This window comes from Halichoeres trimaculatus, unplaced genomic scaffold, assembly GCF_033239565.1.
Source record: "Halichoeres trimaculatus isolate MK-OKI-2021-1 unplaced genomic scaffold, fHalTri1.1 fHalTri1_scaffold_1, whole genome shotgun sequence".
Lineage (NCBI taxonomy): Eukaryota > Metazoa > Chordata > Actinopteri > Labriformes > Labridae > Halichoeres > Halichoeres trimaculatus.
Window position 1 is genome coordinate 10,024,631 of NW_027437179.1, and position 22,022 is coordinate 10,046,652.

The 22,022-nt window shown below is 39.1% G+C and overlaps 1 protein-coding gene across 1 annotated transcript in view; it reads right to left on the minus strand.

Annotated features, from left to right (window-relative positions):
* LOC141791944 (copine-9-like) overlaps positions 1-22,022 on the minus strand; it is a 235,738-nt gene that overhangs the window by 51,028 nt on the left and 162,688 nt on the right. The window contains exons 7-10 of the mRNA XM_074672664.1: positions 12,855-12,918; positions 8,049-8,152; positions 4,723-4,827; positions 545-586 (exon numbers count right to left, since the gene is read on the minus strand). Coding sequence (XP_074528765.1) covers positions 545-586; positions 4,723-4,827; positions 8,049-8,152; positions 12,855-12,918 — 315 coding nt within the window. The remainder of the gene's footprint in view (positions 1-544; positions 587-4,722; positions 4,828-8,048; positions 8,153-12,854; positions 12,919-22,022) is intronic.

Here is a 22,022-nt window from a genome sequence, read left to right on the forward strand (position 1 = left end):
GGTAATGACTCGTCTTGAGAAGTTTCTTTCCGTGTTCCTTCTTAAGACAAAAACAAATCTTCTGTTAATGCTTCGAAAATCAGCTGACTGAACAAATATGCAGGAGCATTAGAGCCTGATGACAGTGTCAGACTGTCCTGGAACAAAGCAAGAACAACATTTGCTTAAAGTCTCCACTAGTCTCTCTCAGATTGCAGGATAGGGATTTGGAAATCTGGGACAGGATTTATAAAAATGTCACAAGAATCTCAAATTGATGCCTTCTGAAATTAATGGAAAGCAATAACAAAATGCCAGAGAGCTTAAAAATCCCACATTAGGTTTCTAATGAAGCCCACAAGTCCTAGAGAGGAACCCCTAGATAAAACCCACGTCACCTTCAGTCCACTCAGCTGCAAATCTTCACCATGAGATCACTTTGATTTATTAACCAGCATGATCCAGGCCCCAAGACCAAAGGCAGGTGAGACATTTGAGACATTCAATCAGAAGCTGAAAATGAATAAAGAAAAAGAGAAAAAAGTGAGATGGTGAGAGAACTTACCTGCCGTCTCGGTCCCAGTCAAAAACATCCACCTTTATCGTCCTGTGGGGAGGTGAGACCAGGGAGGTGAGACCAGGGAGGTGAGACCAGGGAGGTGAGACGAGAGGGACGGAGGTGAGAAAGAGAAGCAGCAGAGGGACAGAGGTGAGACAAAGGCAGAGGGGCAATAAAAAAAAGGAGGTTCACTTCTCGTGACAGTCAGGTTCAAGATTGTTCTTACATTTTTTAACCAACATGACACAGCTTTAAAAAAAAAAAATCAGCATGTGACCAGAACAGGTTTTAATTTAAACTCATAACTTGACCTGACAGAAATACATTTTCTGCTGTTTGCTGTAAAACATTTACAGCTGTATTCTCCTCTGTAAGCCAGAACCTTTAATGGTGTAGTCAGCAGTCTGGGAGAAAGCGAGTGGAGAGCTGGTTGATAAACATATTTAGACCCGCCTCTCCCTTCATACCCCACCCCTGGCTCCACGCCTGAAAGATGATGGAAGTGCATCGTCATGGAAACGACCGTAGAAACTGCGTAGCTGACCGACATGGCAGAGGCCAGACCAGCAAACGCCCGAGGGTCAGTTCACTATAATACGTGAAGTTGTATTTATTGCTTTCAAAGTTGTAGTAGTGTGACGAGTGGTAGTAGTATTTTAGCAAAAGTTATTATAATATTTAGGTATTTAAATATTTTCTGATCAAAGATGTGTGAAGCTCTACAATAGAAAGGCCCAGGTTGTTGAGCTTGCCTTTGAAAGAAACTTGACCCACAGATGTACAACAAAGTGGGAGGACGCTGTCCTCAGGAGATTTAGCTGCAGCACTTGCCGGTTCCAGCTGTTTTAAAGGTATTTCTATCTTAAGCTCGCTACTGTTGTTTGTATATGTGAATTAGAACTTTAAACAATGGTTATGACTCCAGTAATGAACAAGACTTTGTGCCTCCCTGCACCTGTCAGAATGCCCCCCTGTTTAATTTTGTCTGACGCCGACTCTGTGTTAGCACATTGCTACGCTGCAAAGCAAAGGTAACCCTGACTCGTCGGACAACAGTGGCCACAACTCGACTGCCTTTCGCAGAGTTCCCTCCACCGTCACAAAGCCATATCAATGTTGACCCGGGTCTTCCCTCTATTATAGTCATAGACCTTCTTTTTCATTTTATGCTCTTCTATCCTTTTTCTTTTGGGCTGTTTCTCGGCCATTGCTACTGTTGGTATCACACTGCTCTCTTATGCTAACTGCGCACGCAACATACCACTCCCCCTCCCCCCTCTGTCTGATCTGCCCATGAGTATGACCCCTGTTTTGGGGGCTCGGTCCGACCCACAGTACTTACCTGCTGAAATTCAGAGCCAAGGCTGTGTTTTGAAACCAGTTTTTTTTTCAACGTGCTGTCAGTGATGATATCTTGTGAGGAGAAATACAGCGATTTTGACAAATAGTGCAGATGAGACGATGGCTGACTACATCTTTAAATCAGAGGATCTGCATTAAAACCTTTAAAGTTTAGTTTACATGAAGGCTGCCCCACAAACACCAGCCAACAGAGAGACTCTGTAGACTTAAAGAGATGGAGCAAGATGATCCAAATTATAAATACTTCTGCTTTTCAAGATTTGTATATGTTCTGTACCTTTGTGAGAAAAGTGCTGGGTGTGCTTTGACACTCTTAAAAAGAGATCATCAGAGATGATTTCATGGTAAGGTCAATTCTACATACACAGAAGAATAAAAAGTCATAATTGTGACACTCTAGTTTTCTATAATAATGTATTGTTCTCCATTTGCAACCTGAGTTGTCTGGCACCCAACTCTCAGACAGCAGTGGAGGTGCAGCTCTGTGCAGAGTGTAATGCTTGCTTTCTGTCAGAGGTGGATTAATCCACATTTGTGAGTGTTGTCTTTGGGCAGCAGGGCGATATATGTAGGATTAAGTCAAAGCAAACTGAAGGGTGTGTGTTCATTTTGATGCTGTGATATCTCAGTCAGTGCAGGACTAGGGCTCATGTTTTTTAATAGCTTTATGTTTGTTAATCAATATGAATATCAGCTATTTCTATAATGCATCCCTGTGAGCCAATTAAAAGAAATATTTTGCAAAAAGGATGAGTGTCCCTGGAGTTCTGTCAAGATTTAGTTGATTGTAGTCCTAGTTTTGGTGAAATGTAAAAGTTAAGGATTTTATTTTAATGCTTAGAGACATTCATATGGTTCAGTAATTCATACATTTGTGGTGTTGTTGGTGCGTTGTCTCAGTTTTAGTCTCAATAACACCAGCACTGGCCTGATTCTGTCAACACGGCCGACTGCTGGCATTATTCTGACCACCAAAGAGTCCGACTTCTTTTCAGGATTTTTGAATTTTGTTCCCTCAAAGAAAAGAGACACCTTGAAGCTACTGAGCTGAGTTTTTAGCTAGTTAAAGATCAAACTAAAATCAAAGAATGACCACAGACTACAGTCATTGAGAAAAAGCTGCAGACCTCCACTCTGAGCAGACTCTCTTGGAGGCTCCACTCCTCCACTGTCAAAAGGAAGTGACGTTAGGATATGAAGAAAAAAAATAAATAAATAAACAAAATGCATTGTTTTTTAGTTTACAACAATTAAACATTACATTAGTCTGGATCTGGATGTCTCTGGACATGATTAAATTAAAAATAAGTAAAAAACACATGTCACACAATGTTGATGTACTGTTTTGTTGTAGGTCATTGACCGGAGTGGGCCACCTAATGTCAAAAAAGTGGTTATGGTAATGACCCATAGCCATGAGTCTTGGATTTTTCAGTATTGTTTACAAAAAGTACCCGTGATGTGTTTCTGTGATGAAAGTTGAAATTCTGGTTCAAAACCAAAGTTATATTGATGTATGCTAACAGCTAGCATACAAAAGTAATTTCGCATTGACATTCGCATCAAGCTAGCACAATTTTTTCGTGTCATAGAGTAAAGAACATTTCTTTGTGAGTCCAGTTCTTCGGTAAAACTTCAAGAAGAAAATTCTGAATCAGAGTTTTCTCTGGGAGCTGTTATCTATCTAACTGCTAGGCTAAGACAGCTGGGGCAAAACTGACGTAAGGTCTAACTACTTTGGTGTAATGTAAATAAAACACCATGGAATCATCAAGCATTAAGACTAATGATGTCGATGGATTGAACCATTTCTATTCAATACTTAACAAGAACCTGTTATCAATACACATTCCTACATTTACCTTAGTATAAGTAAAAGTAGATCTCAATGAATGTATTCACTGCAATATGCCAGAAACTAATATTAAAATGAGTGAGGAAATGAAAACAGTTGAGATCAGTACATCAAATGGAGGTTCCCACTCAAAGCGCAGAAAAAACAGAACTGTCTACCCAACATAACATTGAAGACAACTTTTAATTTATTTCATTTTATTTATTTATTTATTTATTTGGATTTTTTTATTTTACTTCATATCCTGACTTCACTTCCTTCAGTCGTGGAGAAGTGGAGCCCCCAAGAGTCTGCTGATGGACTGTTTATGGAGGGAGAGATCAGATTTCCATTAAAGCTCCCAAGACTGACAGAAATGGAAGTTTTACAGATCTTTTTTATGGCAGATCATAGGTTTTACGCCTGGAAACTCATTTGACCTAATGATAAAGAACTAAACTTAAAAAAACGCTCTCTGTGATGGGTTGTGTGTGGATGTTATGTTAGTTATTGTTTACTTATGAACTAATGCTAGCAGCAACTCAGCTCACAAAGACTGCTCAGAAAAAAAAAAAAGAAAGAAAATTATGTGAAGCATTTTTTTTCAACCATCATTTAATAATAATAAGAATACAAACACTGTGAGGGTCCTTGGCCAAATCAACAGGTGTGTACAAGAACACCTTAACTCAGCTCCTGAGTCTGCTAAAAGCATGTGAGGAACAGAATGAACACGAACAAACCTTCCTTTTGTTTAATCTAAACTGGTGTGAATTATTTTTATGTACAGATTAAAGTCATAAATATGTGCTGATGGTACAGTTGTCTTATGATAACCTACATATCTAAGCTTGAGTGCTGAGAGAAGCATCTATCATTACGCGGCTGCTTTTTGAAGCTGCAGCATTTTAAACTCTTTACTGTGTGAATTTCAAAGGAATAAGAGCAGAAAATAACCTAACCACTAACCTTTTGACTCTGTGCTCACCTGTCATAGTCTCCGTTACAGAGTGCCCGCACAGGGATGGTAAACGACTGCCAGACAGGGTTCAGGTTGTTCTTGATCACCTCCGTCTTGTGGCAGATAGTGAACCTGAAAATGCAGAGAGACAGTTCAACATGGCGCGGGCGTCAGAACTGAAAAAAAGACAAAAAAAGTATCTTTTCAGAATTCATGTTGATAGGAGCTAGGATGGACAGAAACAGTGTGTGTGTGTATGTGAGTAACACTTTGTGCTTTCTGTCAGCGTTTACAGGCAGCTCCCCCAGACACAGCTGCTCCTGAAATAAACCTCAGGAGGAGCAGCAGACGGAAGAAACACAACGGTGTCACAGAGGGTTGTGATCCTGAACTGTGTCTGAAATACTGATGGCTGCTGAAGGTGAAAGAGGCGGCACAGAAAAGCCACAATTACAAGTTTTATTTCATTTCTTATTCTGCTAAACTGATAGTTTTTACCCACATGCGTCACTTTTATAGCAAACAGCAAACATATGTATGTCTGCTCTTATCCAGTCAACAATTTTCAATGGAGCACAAATTAAGAGCACAAATTGTTCCAGTCCGAGGGTGTAAACATCACCAAAAATATTCAAAAATAGTTTAATAAATAAATCTGTAATAATTCATTTAAAGAAACGTTTTTCCATGTTAATTAAACACAGAGGGTGTCATTAAATAAAACATTTTATTGACACATTTTATCGCATGTTGGGGTATCTGCTCTTAATAATGTATCCAGCAACATAATTATGATCATACACCTTTGACTGATGTAATTAAAAAAAAAAAAAAAACAATAAAAAATTAAGACCTCATTTAATTATACATTCATTTGCATTATTTCATTCAGGAAAATGTAATTTTAGTTTTGCAAAAGTCAAGCATCAAACTTCAGTCTTGGTTTAAATACAGTACAGAAGTGCTAAAAGCCAGAGTGTCCATTTCGGGCAGGCTGCAGAGACTACAAAAATATAATCCCCATTCAAAAAAAGCTGAACTATCCACCTGAAATGATTATTCTTAAAGCCTGGTTCAAGAAATATTTTTTCTTTTTTTTGTGTCTGAATAGCTCATTTCTCTATCCCCAAACTCAGTACAGGATTTGATTTTTTAATTAACTTGTTATTTTTGAACATGTTAGAATTATAGGTTTTTCTTAACCAGGGGCACAGTTGACTTAAAATAGAGGCAAAGCTCGCCCTGAATCTTCCTCTGTGCCTCTTGTTAGGTTGTAAAAGTCTGGTTGAGTCAGCATTTTCAATATTATGACCTCACAACCAACATCATGACATCACAGATGCTCAAAGTCTGTCAAAACCATAATTTGGAGGATACTTAATTTGATAAATAGCGTAGTTTAATTTTTGCTGTTAAGTTCTTTATTATTACTGCAATTAAATTGTCACCATTTTTGGCCATTTTAAGCACGAGTTAAAAACCTGGTATCATGATAGCACCAGGCCCAGGTGAAAGTGAAAAAACAACATAAAAAACACAAGTCTTTAACTTGATTCAATTTAATTTAATAAATTCCAATTTAAGAAGTTTACATCCAAACTAAATGTTTCTGAGAAAATAAATCCTTGAAAACAGTTATTTTTTAGTTTGTGTTGAGATGTGAGAGATTGCACTGACTGTCAGAATTGTACTTCCTTTGCTGTTGCCGGGCAGAAAACCCAGCAGGGAAGCGGTGATATGTGTAATCATGGACTGAGAGGGGGTCAGGTAATAAGAATTTAATAAGAGAAGCATTTCAATGAGATGTAATTGACCAATCACTGATTCAGCCCTGGTGCAGGGGTGTAATTATCAGGTACAGGTTGGCGGTCAAGTGTTTTTGTAATAACATTCTCTCAATGTCATTGCATTTGTTGAATCCACTCTGTGTAGCTCTTTCTTTAAGCAGATTTTTTTTAATTAATGTACTTTTTCATTTTCTGTCCTATCGTATTTATGTATTTCTTTACTTGGATTACTTTCTATTTATTCATACTGCTCTCATCTCTTTACTGTTCCCATCTAATTTATCAATTTCCTTTGTATCTCATCTTATTGCTTTACCCTGCCATCTTCTAAACCTCTCAGACATTCTTGCTCCTCCAAATCTCAGTTCACTGGGTTTTATTTATCAGGGTTTTTCTTTATGTTTTTTTCTCCTTGGTTGAGTTCTGTTTAAGTTTGTCTTTGTCTTGAATTCTTGTTTTGTTTTTATGTACAAAAATTAATACAAACGTCTCATGAGCTTTACTTTGCCAACAACCATAAGCGAAAGCAATATTTGACTAATTAAAAATCATTGTTACAAATTCATTGTTTGTTTTAAATGTCATACTTCTTTTAAAGTAAAACAAAAAGAGAAAACTTTATACTTTCAATAAAAGTTTGAGTTGTTGATCAAACCAAACTACACTTACTGTGGTACAGAAGAAAAAGACTCTGAGATGCATTCTTAACTATGTTGGTATTCTTTGGTTGTTTTACTGAAAGTTAAGTAAAACAAAGGTGACTGCAAAGATTACAGATCAGGTCATTTAATAGGCTTGTCAAGAAAAAGGAGCATAATGCTGAATTGTCAGAAAAGTCTGAGGGTTGTCACAGAGTGCTCAAGGAAAATAATTCACATAAGATATTTGGTTCACCAAGGACAAAGTGTTTGAGACCGCAGGGGGAAGACATGGCTGGGCAGGCACAGCACCAGTGGAGGTCAGTTTACTGACAGGTTATATCGAGGTGGTGTTCACACTGAGTCTGTCATCCCCACTGTCACTGCTCCCACTGGAAACACTTAAAATCTCCAGGTTTCTGCTGATAAAGTCCTTCATTAATCCCTGTGGAAATATTTTATATCCTGACAGTTAAAGAAGATTTTATTGTTTTGTTTTTTTGCACGTATGTTACAAAACAGTTTCTGCACAAAGGTTTCTACACTTCACTGCTCATGGATCTACAGGGCTTTTATTTCTCAGTCCTCTTTTTCTTTCTCTCATAAAATTTTCGGGAGCGATCATTGTTTTATTGTTTTAAATTTGTGATACCAACTATTCAAATTTGTATTTCTTTTATTTGTTAAAACTATCAAATAAAATCATATGTAGAAGCCCCTCTTCTGTTTGATTTGCAGAAAGCTTTCAGACTTCTCCCTCCTTCAGATGGGAAAGGATCCAAGAGAGAAATCTGCTGGCAGATTTTCATCTGCTGTCACCGAAGGAGGAGCTGCACCGAGGGAGCAGTTCACTCGCCTCAGCTGAAGGACTAACAGATGGACTGAACAATTACTGATTTACTGTAGTTTGACAAATACACACACTTACGTCCCATCCTCATTGCTCCGGTAGAAGACGAGGAAAGGGTCGGACTTGCCAAAGAAATCCTTCTTATCCAGCTTGTTGGCACAGAACTGCATGGTGGCGATGTCCTGTGAGAAAAAGAAGAGTTTATTCACTTACAGCTGGACTTTGAAATTAATCACATTTGTTTTTTTAGCTCACTCAGGCCATGTCCACACATAGCTGGGGATCTGGGAAACCACATATATAGTGGGGAAAATAAGTACTGAACGCGTCAACTTTTTTCTCATCACATTTATTTCCAAAGCTGCAATTCAAACAAGATTTCTACTAGACATTGGTATTAACCCAAATAATCCACACATGAAAAGAAATCCCAACGTTCAGGTCCATCAATAATGATTATGTGGAATTAAATACGATAACACAGGAAAACTAAGAGACTAAGAGGCCATGGCGGTGGAGTGCATTACCTATTGTTTTCTCTGTAACAATTGTACCTGCTGCCTCCAAGTCTTTCTGGAGCACTTTCAGGGTGGTCCTTGGCTCGTTGAGTACTCTTCTGACTATCTTTCTGACTCCCTGGTCAGAAATCTTACACAGAGCTCCTGTGCATGGCCTGTTGATGGTAAGGTGGTGCGTCTTCCACTTGCGAATAATGGCCCCAACGGTGCTGACTGGAATATTCAGGTGCTTTGATATAAGTCTGTAACCAGTTCCATTCTGATGCTGAGCAACAATCAGGTAATCAATGTCTTGTGAGGTGTGTCGTATTTAACTGCTTGGTGAAAAAACAACCTTTTTTACAGGACCATCAATTTGCTCTAGCCCAGCTCATGTTGGTTTGCACTAATTGGAAGTTCAAGTAATAATTACTGACAGATTTCAGGTGGTATGGTGCATTTCCTTGCCAAAGTATACAGCCTTTCCATGGTGTGTTCAATACTTTTTTCCTCTGTTATGGTACCTAATTCCACTTAATACTTATTTATTGACCTGAACTTTGTAATTTATTTTCATGTGTGGATTATTTGAGTTAATACCAATGTCTGGTAGAAATTATGTTTGAATTGCAGCTCCAGAAATAAACGTGATGAGAAAAAAATGGACACGTTCAACACTTATTTTCCCCACTGTATGGGTTTGGCATGCCTCAAGGCATATCGGTGGATTTTCCAGGTGCATGCAGACAAAAGTATTTTTTAAAACAAAAGAGAGGGGGTATTCATTTTAGAAAAATACCAGGCTACCTGTGTTCAAAGCCTCAGTCTTGAGTTTTAACCCTGAGATACCTTAAAAGTTGTGTGAGACTGAAAAATATCCACCTGGACCAGAAACTCGCAGGCTGAGGATAATTGTTACTTTGTTAATTTATCCTTTTTTATAATTTGTTTCAAACTTGAAAAGATAAGTTTGTTGATAAACTGTTCTTACGTGCATGAAAATTTAAATTCAATAAAAGATGGTGGATGTAAACAAGCTTTAAACTGTTGTTTTCAACCTACATGGTCTCACCTACTACCAAAAAAGTTGATGTTATCTCCTTGTCATCTTAATTGATTTTTTTATGAGATGTTTAATCAATCACAACCTTTATTTAAAAACAGCTGTAAAAAGGACCCACACTTAGAGCACTTTACCCAGAATTCCCTTGAACTTTAAAGCAGGATATGAAAACTGGTTTTCCCGCCGTCCATCTCTGCAGTCTGAACAATCTAATTATCTGCTGCCACATCATATGGTGCTCTTCGTCATGACAGTGACATGATTTTATGAACGTACTCATCTTTATGTTGGGGGAACATAGCCTCAAACCCACAGTTATGAGCAGATTATGCAGGGAAACCAATTACGCACACACTGTTGGTGAATGGACCTCATTCTGCATAACTGGAGTAAACATCTGATCACGTGAGAATGCATTATCTAATCTGAATATCTCAAACAGATCAGCGCTGAGAGGAAACAGATGGAAGAAATGTTTAAAATGTATTCACATTGTTCCCCTTTTTTGTTTCTTAATGAAAAAAATCCCCCGATCCCTGTTTTTTTTTCAGTGTTTCTTGTAGTACTTCAAAGACAAATAAATAAAAGTCTATTCTTCAAGACTCCTCTTGTTCAGTGCAGAACAATTTTACAACCCAGATTTTAAAATTCGTAGAATATCAAGATCTACATTCCTAAATTCTAAGAAAATTTAATCTCCACATTATCGACCATGATGTCCAGTGACTAAGTAGAGAGTGTCATAAGCAGTTGTGTGCTATTTTTATGCCATAAAGGGGCTAATTTGCACACGTTGTGGGCGCAAAATGTTCAAAGGCAAACCTCCCTTTGAGTGGAGAATCTATAATTAGCCATCAGCATGTTGCCACCTGGTCAAAGCCTCTGGTTTTTAAAGAGACTGGGGATTCAGATTTTCTCTGAAACTGGTGAATGAGAAACTGAATTCAAAACCAATCAGCACACTGCATACAGCGTCTCTGGCGGATTACAGGTGAAGAGGTATCAGTGAGTATCCTCAGTATGATGTGCGTTTTTCTTTCAATATAATTTTTCTATTTCTAAACATACGTTTTTGGGGGTAAAATACCATGCACAACAACAGCTTACTCAGGTTGCTTTGTTTTTGTGTTTTTTTTTTTGTGTTTATTTTTTTTTAATTTATCTCTTCTCTCTACGGTGGCCTGCAGGTGTCAGCTGATTTGCAAAAGCAACAGCACGAATACAGAAGTCACAACACACAACAGATGTGCAGCTACAACAGAAGTTAGGAGGACAATTATCCTAATGGACGCCGAAAAGTTGTGAAGTTAGTAAATGATTATTTTCTTACCTTCTTCTTTGATTAATATAGCTGTAATGCTAACATTATTGATTCATGAAGCTTAATATGCTTAAGATGACACATTTTTCCAGTAACTAAAAGAATGTAAGTACTATGAAGGATGTTACCAAATGAGACCTCCACAAGCTTTATTTATCGTAGCTGAAGTTAAAAAAGATAATCATTAACTAACTTTTGCAACTTTTTTGTGCCTGTTTGGATAACTAACCTTTTCAACTTCAGCTGTGGCTGTACTTCCGTAGTTGCTTTTTGCACTCATGTTGTGGCTGTTGCATTTGTTTTTTGGTGTTTGAAAATTGTCTGACAACCACCAGCCACTGTACTTTTGGCACACCATAGTTAAAAACTTGGGCATGTCAGCAAGTTTGGTTCTTCTGCAGCCACCATGGTTTTAAAAACTAAAAAAAAAAAACATCACTGCACCTTTGTACATAAGTTTTACTTAAAAAAAAAAAAACCTCTCTTTCTTCTGTTGGTGTTAAAAAAGCAAAACATCATATTTGTGTTATTAAAAAAATCACCAAAAACCCCTGAGATTTCACAGTCATGTAAAAAAAAATGATGGCTTATGTCCAAGTTGTGTCATTTTTAAGTTGTAATTAACAGTAAACCCTGGTGTTTATCAACAGTTTATTTGAATCAAGTATCGATCAAATACTGTGGATGAAAAGGAAACAAATCCAAACTGAAACTGTTAAAAAAACTGTACTCTTCGAGTGTACCACACTTTCAAGAGAATTGTATTGGATCCCTGTTAGAGTGTATCAGGCTGTGATCCAAATGTGTTCAGAGCGATGGACTCACCTGCTAGCAAGCTGCCAAAATGATGGGTTTGTTATCAACCTCAGGATTACAGCCTTGACTGATGGTTCAATATTCTCCTCCACTGAACTGTTTTTACAGTCTGAATAAATAAAAGGTCCCCTAAGTAGGGGATACTGGGAGAGGAAGTAACATCAGTACATGTAACTGGCTGATTCTTCCAGCTGGAATTCTTCATGCACCCATAATTTTTAGTGTTTTGTTTTATTGTTGTTATTACTAAAAAATGAAACTGTTGTAAACTGCTGTAAGAATATCATACTCCTAAAAAACGTTTGGAATTTGACTGCTTTAAAAATGTGGCCACTTATTACCACATAAACAGAGAATGAGAAACTATGGGTTGCATTCAAACTCAAACAATTTGTCATTTTCGATTCAGCTGGACTTCACTCATCGTGAAATGACAGCTCTACCGTCCAAGAAACATTTCAGCCATGATCTAAAACAAACCAGGAATATTTCCCAGAGACAGGCCTCATGAACCATAACTAATGAATGTGAATCTGAAGGGGGCTCTGAAGCCCCCCAGGGATCCTCAGTGAACCATCATCAGTGCTGTACTGCCTGCAGTGTTTATTCAGCCTTCCTCGTTTCCATACGCATGATGTGGTACGAGGTTGAACCTAATTTTTTGTTTACATTAAAGGGAACCGCTTCCTGAATATTCAAACTGTTCGCAGCAGGAGTGTAAACGCATATGTTTGCATGAATAAAAGCAACTGTAATAACATGACGAGCGTGTGTGTGAGTGTGTTTATTACTTTGATTGGAGAGTCTAATTATTGAACCACTGTGTTAAAGAATGTAAGAATGAGACTGGATACATAATTCATGAGCTGCCCTCGTGAACACTTTGAAGGAAAATAATAAATTTACCTTCCATCAGCTTGAAGCAGGCTAGAAAAGTTATTCTGAACTCAGAGCCGTGATTTAAAGTCACTCTGCAGAGTTAGACATGGAAATACACTACGTGACCGTGGTGGATTCAGACTGCAGTGCTTAACTTTCTGACCCCAGTTTGGACTGCTAATATGTGTGAGAGTGTGTGTGTGTGTGTGTGTGTGTGTGTGTGTGTGTGTGTGTGTGTGTGTGTGTGTGTGTGTGTGTGTGTGTTAGCCTGGAGGTACACGGTGTCCTGAGTGTGATCTGATACTGACCCGACAGTTACTGAGCTCCTCGGCTGTGAAGATGATGGTTCCACATTTTTTCCCAGGAATCCCGCTGAGAGAGGGAGAAGGAGGGAGAAAAGGGAGAGAAAGAGGCCTAGGATTAATGAAGGAGTAGAAAAACAATAAAGCCTTGCCCTGCGGTTATTTTTGTATGCAGAAATTGGTCATGGTAATTTTAGCCTGAAAACAATATGTGGAGCCAATATTGGAGAAATTTCAAAATGACTTCAAACTTGATATAAAAAAAAGGGGTGGGGGGTGGGGGGGGGGGGCAATCTGTTTCAGTAAAACCTTTTTTTTACTTTGTGAATATTATGATCAAATTTTGTATTGAGAATAATGATAGTATTACCAAAAAAAGTCAGAACAAAGACAGTTAATTCTTCTCATCAGATAAACTGAGTATAATACTGTATATTAAAGATAAAGATAAAGATAAAAAATGCTTTATTAATCCCAGAAGGGAAATTCATTTTGTTTGTAGCTCATCTTCAAGTCTGGCTAAGGTTGAATTATAAAACATCTACTGAACCTCACCACTGTACCAGTAGCTAGCAGGTTAGCAAACCTGTGACTCAAAAGGCTACACAGCTGCACAGAAACTGCACATTGTGTATTTAGCTAAAAGAGTCATACAAGACATCTCCAACACCTGACACTGACTACATTTACATGAGTCTGCCAATCCTTTCCATGTCCGGACCATGTGAGGTTCCCTGTGTTGGGCCAAATTAAGCTGCAGGCTCCACTCCAGAGGTCTGATTCACAAAGTAGTTTCAATAAACTCTAAGTCTAATTCTGAATTGTGAGTTGATCTACTATGAGATAGAAAACAGAAAGGAGGGGCGTGTTTTTCACCCCAATTCAACCAGAAATTTTAATGCGCTCATTTGAAGAGTTTGAGCATGTTTTTAGAAAAGAAACAGCAACACAGCTGCAGCTTCAAGAGGTGGGGACAGCATTGGAGAACATTGCTGCTCGGGTCAATGTGTAAGTAGAAATGGAGCTCCTTGCAATCTCAATAACATAACGGAGACAATCTGTTTGAATTAAATAAATTAAAATTATTAATATGTGCACAGTTACTAGTTTAATTTATTTAATTTAGATGCAATCCTCGGCAGCAGCCAAGAAATAAATATTATATCATTGCTGTCAATTCTTTTAAGTTTCCTTAATTTTTTGTGGGATCAGTGATTGGCACATCCTTACATATAAAACGGATCTTTTATACCTCCAGGAAGGTCTGACAGCCAGCCATTGTTGCTAATTGCTCTGAGACCTAAAACTCAGGACACTTCATTGGTTGTTGAAGTTAAGGCATAAAAAATGTATTGTTTCACAGGTATTGTTCAATGATTTCTAGCAAAATAAGATCAGAACATCAAAGGTATATGCATTCAGTTATAAAAAAAATAAAAATGAAAATTTGTATCAGCCCAAATAGGTATCAGCAGGTCAGGCTTCATAAAGATCGGTGATTGGTCAGAAAATTCTGATCGGTGCACCCCTACTTTGAAGGTCTGTATCCTGGTGAAGGCAATACTCAGAAAAATTCTTCGCAGAGTGCTGAGCAACTTGGATATTCTTGTTTACACGTTAATCAGCAAATCCTAAACAAACCATAGCAGTGGCATCATGACAAGATGTCATCTAGAGGTATTCTTTTGCACACACTGTATTGACATTTCTACCAAATAGTCCAAGATGCTTGTTTTTACACTGTACTGTGTATCATTCGTATCCCTTCTTCATCAAAGTAGCTTACTCTGGAGCATATATCGATTAAAGCGTGTACATGAGCCAGTATTCAGGTTGTTACAGGCATATTCCAGGGGGTCTTATTAAGATTTTTTACTGAAAATGAGTTTAATCTGGTTATAACAACTGGAATAAAGTGTTTACATGACTCCTCAACCTGAGCAACATTTATTCCAGATTTTATTGAAATTGTCTGCTTATATGTCATAAAAATCTCCTTCAGGCGATTTCTAAACACGCTTTTCTGTGTTAGCTAAAACATTGAACTGGTCATGACAAAAAGGTTGAGCAGGAACATTTTCTTCCTCTGGTAAAATGATTTGTCATCTTGCATTCCTAATTACTTTCGTGAACTTTGTTTATATTTTAGCTCACCCTGTGGACAACAGAGATGGTTCTTATCTCTGTCAGGTCTCGTCATTTATCAAGTTCACACATATTCTATTTGGTCTTGGCTTCTTGATTTTCTGATGCATTTCCTGCCTTTGTGATTGTGATCCCCGCCCTCTTTGTCTCCACCTGTCCTCTGCCTGTTCGTCTTGTCTGGTGAGCTTCCTGAAGTTTTCTCCTTTCGTGTTTTAGTCTCATAAAGAGAATTTTTTTTATTTTCTTTTATTTTTTATTAAAACCTGAGTTATGTGCTTCGGTCCTTGATCTGATTCTTGTCAGTCCTTTTTTCTGATCTTATCTAGTGTTTCTATCCAGTATCTCCTTACAAAAGAAAAAACATACTTGTACTTTCTAACCATCAAACAAGAGGGAATACATTTTTTAACTCCAGCTCATCATTTAGTTTCACACCAATAACCCCCTCGCAGCAGTTTCAGGCATTAAACACTAGAAGATTGGGATCCTTGATCTCGGTGCTGATGGTCCTGTTTGATAAATATTTAATCTGTTTCAGCATCGACCCAAAAATCTCTCCCAGGAGCTTAAAGCACTCAATTACTTACAACCCGTGGTGATTAAAAGCACTGATGGTAAATAAATGTTGTGTAATTTGGTTCCATCAAAGGTGCAAACAACAACCCACTAGGAAACATGGCTGAGCCAGTGTTTAAAGACATTATACACCACAGTGAACAAAAAATTCAATATCAGAAGCCACAAGCTTTCCGTTAAGCGTTGGCGAAAGCTGAGAGGAGGGAATCCACGGATCCATACAAACAGGATCCACTGAATCCTCTCCAGTGTGGATGGTTGAGTTTAGCTTTCTAAATGTTTGGTGCCATTGCACCTCTGGTTTCTGACCTCCTGGCTCTTGATGTCAACATGAGGACACTCTGCTTCTGCCTTAGAGGAACATGATACCATGCAGCAAATTACCGAGTCAGTCAGTAACCTTTGAAATGACCTTTTTCTACCTCCAGCATCTTTTTTTTCAATCTCCTGATCCCAGAGCAGTGAGTCACATTAAATTCTGGTGATTAATCACCGCCGCAGTAACATACAGACTAACCCAGATGAGATCTTCAATACATGCAATTATCATACATGAAGAAGAAGAGGACTTCAGCTCCGGGAACACGAGAACAATCTTTTTATCTGATCACAGCTCTGTTAGTGGCTCCTAATTTCTCTTCAGGGCAGATTGGACATTTCATTCAGAGATGATTTATGGACCCAGCTGGATTGGACAAAAAGCCCTGGAGTCATGAGGAAGGAGGAATCCCCACACGTATACAGCAGGGCTCAGTGCCTCTCCTGCTCTGCCTGATGGATACTGGAGGGTGTTTTATCAGTGCTGTTTTCATTAGTCTTTGATAGAGCTTCTTTCAAAAGTCAAAGGGTCGATAAGTTTTGACAAACCCACAGCAGGAGGGTGAACCTGCTGGCTGTGGTCTCAAACATGGATCGATAGTTTTAAGGAGTGCTGAAGCAAGTGGTTTGGTCACAGTCATGAAAGATCTGTGGATCCGTCTTTGTGGTCTTCATCTTTCTCCTTCCTCTGGATCTGTTGTCAAGACTAGCAGATGTTAATGAACAGAACCGTCTGTCCATCCATCTGTACCACGACAAGCCACAACTTTTGCCCACCATGAAGTCCAAGGTCTGAACTCTGGGAGCGCCCCCCAGTCTTAGTGAGGGGGGCATGAACATCCACACCAATTGTCAGGGTTATTTATCAAGTTTAAGTTATCAAGATATTTCTCTCAAATCCACAAATGTTAACCATGAAAACAGAACATAGAAGGGTGTCAAGATCAAATTTATGGCCATTTTGCCTTTTTATCAAGAGAGGTCCTGGCTGTAGTTTCGCAGTCTACATTGATATTAACAACCAAGGATGCACTGATCCAATCCTGGTGTTCAATGGTCCAATACAGATAATAAAAGTCAGATTGTAAATCCAAGAAAGTGGACAAGTCTACCGAGCTCATCTATCCAAAATAAAGGGGCTGTGAGGAATACTTGGAAAAGCTAGAGTTTTTCTGGGATAAAGACTCTAATTCCCATGAGCACTTGCACCCACTGTCATGAAAGTGTGACTCTTACCGAGGCATGTTTTGGTTTTGCGGCAAACAAAAGGAGAGTGCTGAGAAATTTCTTGATGTGATCACAGAGGTATGAGTGACTTGGAGACAAAATCATCCGTACCCATTTTGCAGGATTTACTCAGGAGATCCAGCAAACAACACAGCTTTGAACATTTCTCAACAGACACCCAATGAGGTCATTGTTTCTTTGTTTGCCAAACTATGAGTGCTCACACTTCACCGTTAAATGAAACCTTCTGTAAACATGCTTAGCTAGCTGGAACATGTTGGAGAACGCATTGCCAAGTTCTCTCCCTGACTGCCGGGAAACTGGACCATCAATCTCTTCCAAATGTCATTTTCAGATCAGACTGACCTGTGTTCTTTTGGACCCCCATGAATTAAATCTCAAGACAAACTGAACTGAACAAACATCTAGTTCCTGTCAGCATGGGGTTAGCTACGTCAAAAGCAAGTTTCCTTTTTAACACTACTTATCTCTGTTCAATACAAATATGACCATGTGTAGGAGACGCAGTATTTATTTGTAGTAACATAGCACTGCCGTTTGAAACATGACAACAATCAGACTTGTAAACTTTGTTTATAGTGTAGTTCAGTGTCCAGAAGGTGAACAGACTATCTGTGCAGTGTTACTCACAGCCTGGTGCACTGAAATATGTCCCTAATGTGTAATGTTAGTAAATCCTGATATGCCCTACCAGTCATCTACCAAGCAGAGCTAACATAACCTCACTCGTAAATTTATTGATAGACTCTCAAGTTTGAATAGACCACTGCAGAATAACTGCTGACTGTGTTTTTTAGCACAATAAAAACACAGATCTCTTTTCTCAGTGCTATCGGTCAGCCAGCTTGGTGTTGTCATGGGGACTTCTACCTGCCGTATATCAATCTGGTCTCAAATGACTGGGACAGAGACACCAAGAAATAGGGGAGATCTCCCCTTTCCTGTGCTGCAAAATTATGTCTGTGTATTGTGTTTTGTTTAGTTAGTCCATTTCCATGCTAAAATCTGTGCATGCTTAGCACTGCCAAGTTGAGTTGCCAGGTCTGACGACACATATCCTGCACAGTCAGTGGTGTGCGGTCAGGGGAGGCAGGGGAGGCAGTGCCTCCCCTAGGCTAACAAGAAAAAAATATATATTTTTTTTTCATAAAAAATATTTTTTTTCCAGTTGTTCGTCTACAATTTGTCATAGTTAAAAAATGAGTAAAGGAAATTGCTGATTTGTCAATAAGAGGGAGGCTAACAGAGGGGACGGACAGCGTTTCGCGCTGGCTTCATGCTTGTAATGTGCATCGGAGGCAGAGACTCAGAGAGAGAGAGAGACCGTTTAATTGAAATCACAACATTTTGCAAGTTTGCGCATGCCTACTAAGGTCTCACACTGATTAATGTGGGCATCAATGAGGCACAGCGCTTCTCTGCCTCCGCAGGTTGTAATGTAATACTGCACCCGCTTTGAGGTCTCGCGATAGTTTGTTAGTGCAGACGTTTAATAGAGTATACCGGAGGTGCCTGGCCTGTGTTCTTGTGTTGTTGAGGTACGGGTTATTTTTGTTCATATTTTGTTCTTTCTCCTGTGATGTAAATCCTGTAGAAATGGGTTTTGATTGGCATTTCGTCTTGTTAACTCCGGGACTTCAGTCTGTCTCCGAACCGTAGATGGGAAAGCTGATTAACATTTATTTACTTTGCTCGTTGCTGGTAACCGGTGTCTAGGAGTCCGGGCCAAAGTTAAGGAAAAGACTAAAGAGGAGGAAAACAGGTGCACCTTGTGCACAACCGCACATTTATTGAGGAAACAAAGACCAAAATAATGTACTCCCGCCCCACACACACCGGCGTGCACTCAGACCATCTCTCCTTCTGCTGTCACACACGCGCGCGCGCGCGCGCGCGCACACACACACACACACACACACACACACACACACACACACACACACACACACACACACACACACACACACACACACACACACACACAGCAGAGACTGTCACCGCGTTAAAGGGGCAGGGCTGGCCAGTGACAGTTTGTATTAGCAAATATGAGCAGTGCACCGTATATATAACACACACATATAGAAATTTCAACTTTAGCTGGGTGCCTGCCTCCCTCGTCATGGACCTCACCGCACGTTACTGTGCACAGTACTTATGAAATTAGTACTTTAATTGGTCACAATGTAAAAAATCAGAAGCAGATCAGGAGAAATTAGAAATTGTGAATAAAACAGGAACACAAGTTAAAAACAAGGGGCAACATCCAGTTAGTAAAAATGAAGCCTATGCTATTGGAAGTGCTAAAAGTTGCTGTTCGTTGAGGATCCACTTGGGGCTGGCAGCAGAAAGACCAGAAGTCATGTACAGACCCAGCCATAAAAACAGACTTTTACTGCATTAAAAAAAAATTGTTTGATTGTCCAATCAGAGACAAAGCTCAAGTCACGTGACTGGTGAACGCCCTGTAGCTGTTTCAAAGAAAGCTCACAGATGGCGTCACATCAAATGTGGCTGCGTCCGCAGATTGGCTTCATTTCACTGTTTCAGGAACAGACGGGTGACATCACGGAGGCTGCGTCCATGTTTCATACAGTCTAAGTGTAAAGGCAAGAGACTCCCACAGAAATCGGTAGTGTTGACAGAGGCACCAAAACATTATTCTTCATCTCCTTCTTATATAGCGGTATGGAAGCTTTACATTTACCACGAGTATCCGACTGGATCAGTATGAGTATGAGCTGACACCAAACCTAAGGTATCGTTATCTGTATCAGGGCTTAAATTTAAGCAGTAAGTCGATGTGAGCGTGATTGCTGAAATGCTTCTTTACTTTAAAATACCGTGTAGATGGAGAAAAAAATGTTAAGTCTCAAAGTTGGGCCTCCAGATTCTTGCTTCAGTTTCAGTTGTTTTTTTCATTTGGACTTTGGCAGATGTTAACATGCATTTCCCAACACTGAAACTCTTTTTGTTGTCTGTCAGGCACCACATGAACTCAGCATAAGTTTATTTTGACTTTTATTTGACTTTTTTTTAGCCTTCCTCATTTTTTATGTTCTATGAGTATGAGGCGGTATTATTCAACTTCAGTGACAACATTCCTTTTCCTACTGAGAACATCTCTCTTGTGTTCGACAGAGCTTCTGGTGTTGACCTTTCCCAAATGAGATTCATGTGCTCCAGTTTTGTGAACACAATTACTTGGCAGCTGTACAAACATTAGTCCTGACACTGCAGAGCAGAGAACTCAAAGGAGATCATGTTAACAAGAGGGATGAGTTAGTTACAGCCTGTTCAGATTGGCTCATCCACTCTTCTTCATCCAGACTAGTTCATAAGATGCTCCTCCTGTCCTTTCTTGTTGAAGTCTCAGTTTTCAGTTTGTTTTGTCTTCTCCTAACTCCAGCTGGTTAAATAATGAGCTTGTGATTCTTAATTGTGCTAACATGAAGTTAATTGTATGGATTGTAAATCAAAGGAGAGCAGTCTGAGGTTTTCCTTCTGTTTTGGTGTTTATTGAGCCTGTGAGCTTGTGTAACACGTGTGGGAGTGGGGACCCACATCAGGCTGTGGAAGATGTGGGAGGACGACAAGAAATGTGTGGGAAAACTTGAGCTGAAGGACTTTTCAAACACTGACACTCACACAGAAACGCACACAGGAACGCACACACGCTTAATTCGATGACTTCCATCTTGAAGGTGTTTTCTTCATCTTTTCTGTATTGGTTTTTTAAATCCTGCTGTGCTTCTGCTCCTGTCACGTATCTGCACACTACAACTACACTTTTACCTCACTGGAAAATGTAATAAGTTGACTTTCCTCAAAAAAAACTATGGAAACTTGTTGCCTCAAAAAAGTTAAGAAATAAATACAACTAGATTAGTTTGAGTACGCAAAACCATCCTCATGTATCCTTTAACCCTATTTTTTTGTTTTGCACTCACTGAAATCTGTGTAACATTTTACTCTCAATAATAATATTGAGTAAATCTGAGAGCTGTGATATCAATAAATTTGCCTTATGAATTAAATAAATGTAATAAAAAAATGAAACAGATCTGAACTAAATTAAATAACGTTTTGAAGTACAGCTGGGTCTCATATCTACAGTGTTCCCTCCTCACTCATGGTTACAAATGCCGTCACAACAAAAATCAGCTCTAATTTCATAACTTTAGTGACCGTGAGTGAGGAGGCAGTAGATATGAGACCCTGCTGCTGACCCTATTGTTCATCAGGGGACACAGGTTGTCTGCGCCCCACAGCACTGACTGGTGGTCTGTGCTCCATGGCACAGGGTCTTGTACGTGGTAACTTCTGCAGTGTGCCTAATGATTTGTATATTAATAAATCATTTTTTTAGCTAACTTTACATTGTCACTAGGATAATGTTTTAAGCACAGACAGCAAGTTTATACCATGTCGATGACTACAGCCCATCTGGAATGGCTGGAAAGCCAGATTTTTTGACCTACACTGCAGCCAGCCACCAGGGGGAGCAGTTTTTGTGGCGACCACACTCCAAGTCAAGAAAGATGACGTCCATTTTTTTTTACAGTCTATGGCTGGGACGCACAGACAAACAGTCAGTGCCATGTGGAGCACAGACAGCCTATGCCACTTGGAACTGCTTATCTTGAAGAACAGCAGGGTCTCATATCCACAGTGTTCCCTCCTCAGTCACAGTTACACAGTCACAGAAAAAAAAAACTTTGCTAAAACCATTTTCTCAAAATGTAAAGGATCAGTTTTTTTTTAAGTTTGGTTACAGAGAATGTTTCACAGAAAAGTACAGAGACTTTAGGTTAGTTTGAATATTTAGAGATGGATTTATTCAAGGTGATGATTTGAAATGAATCATGACTTTTATTCTATTTTTTCAAT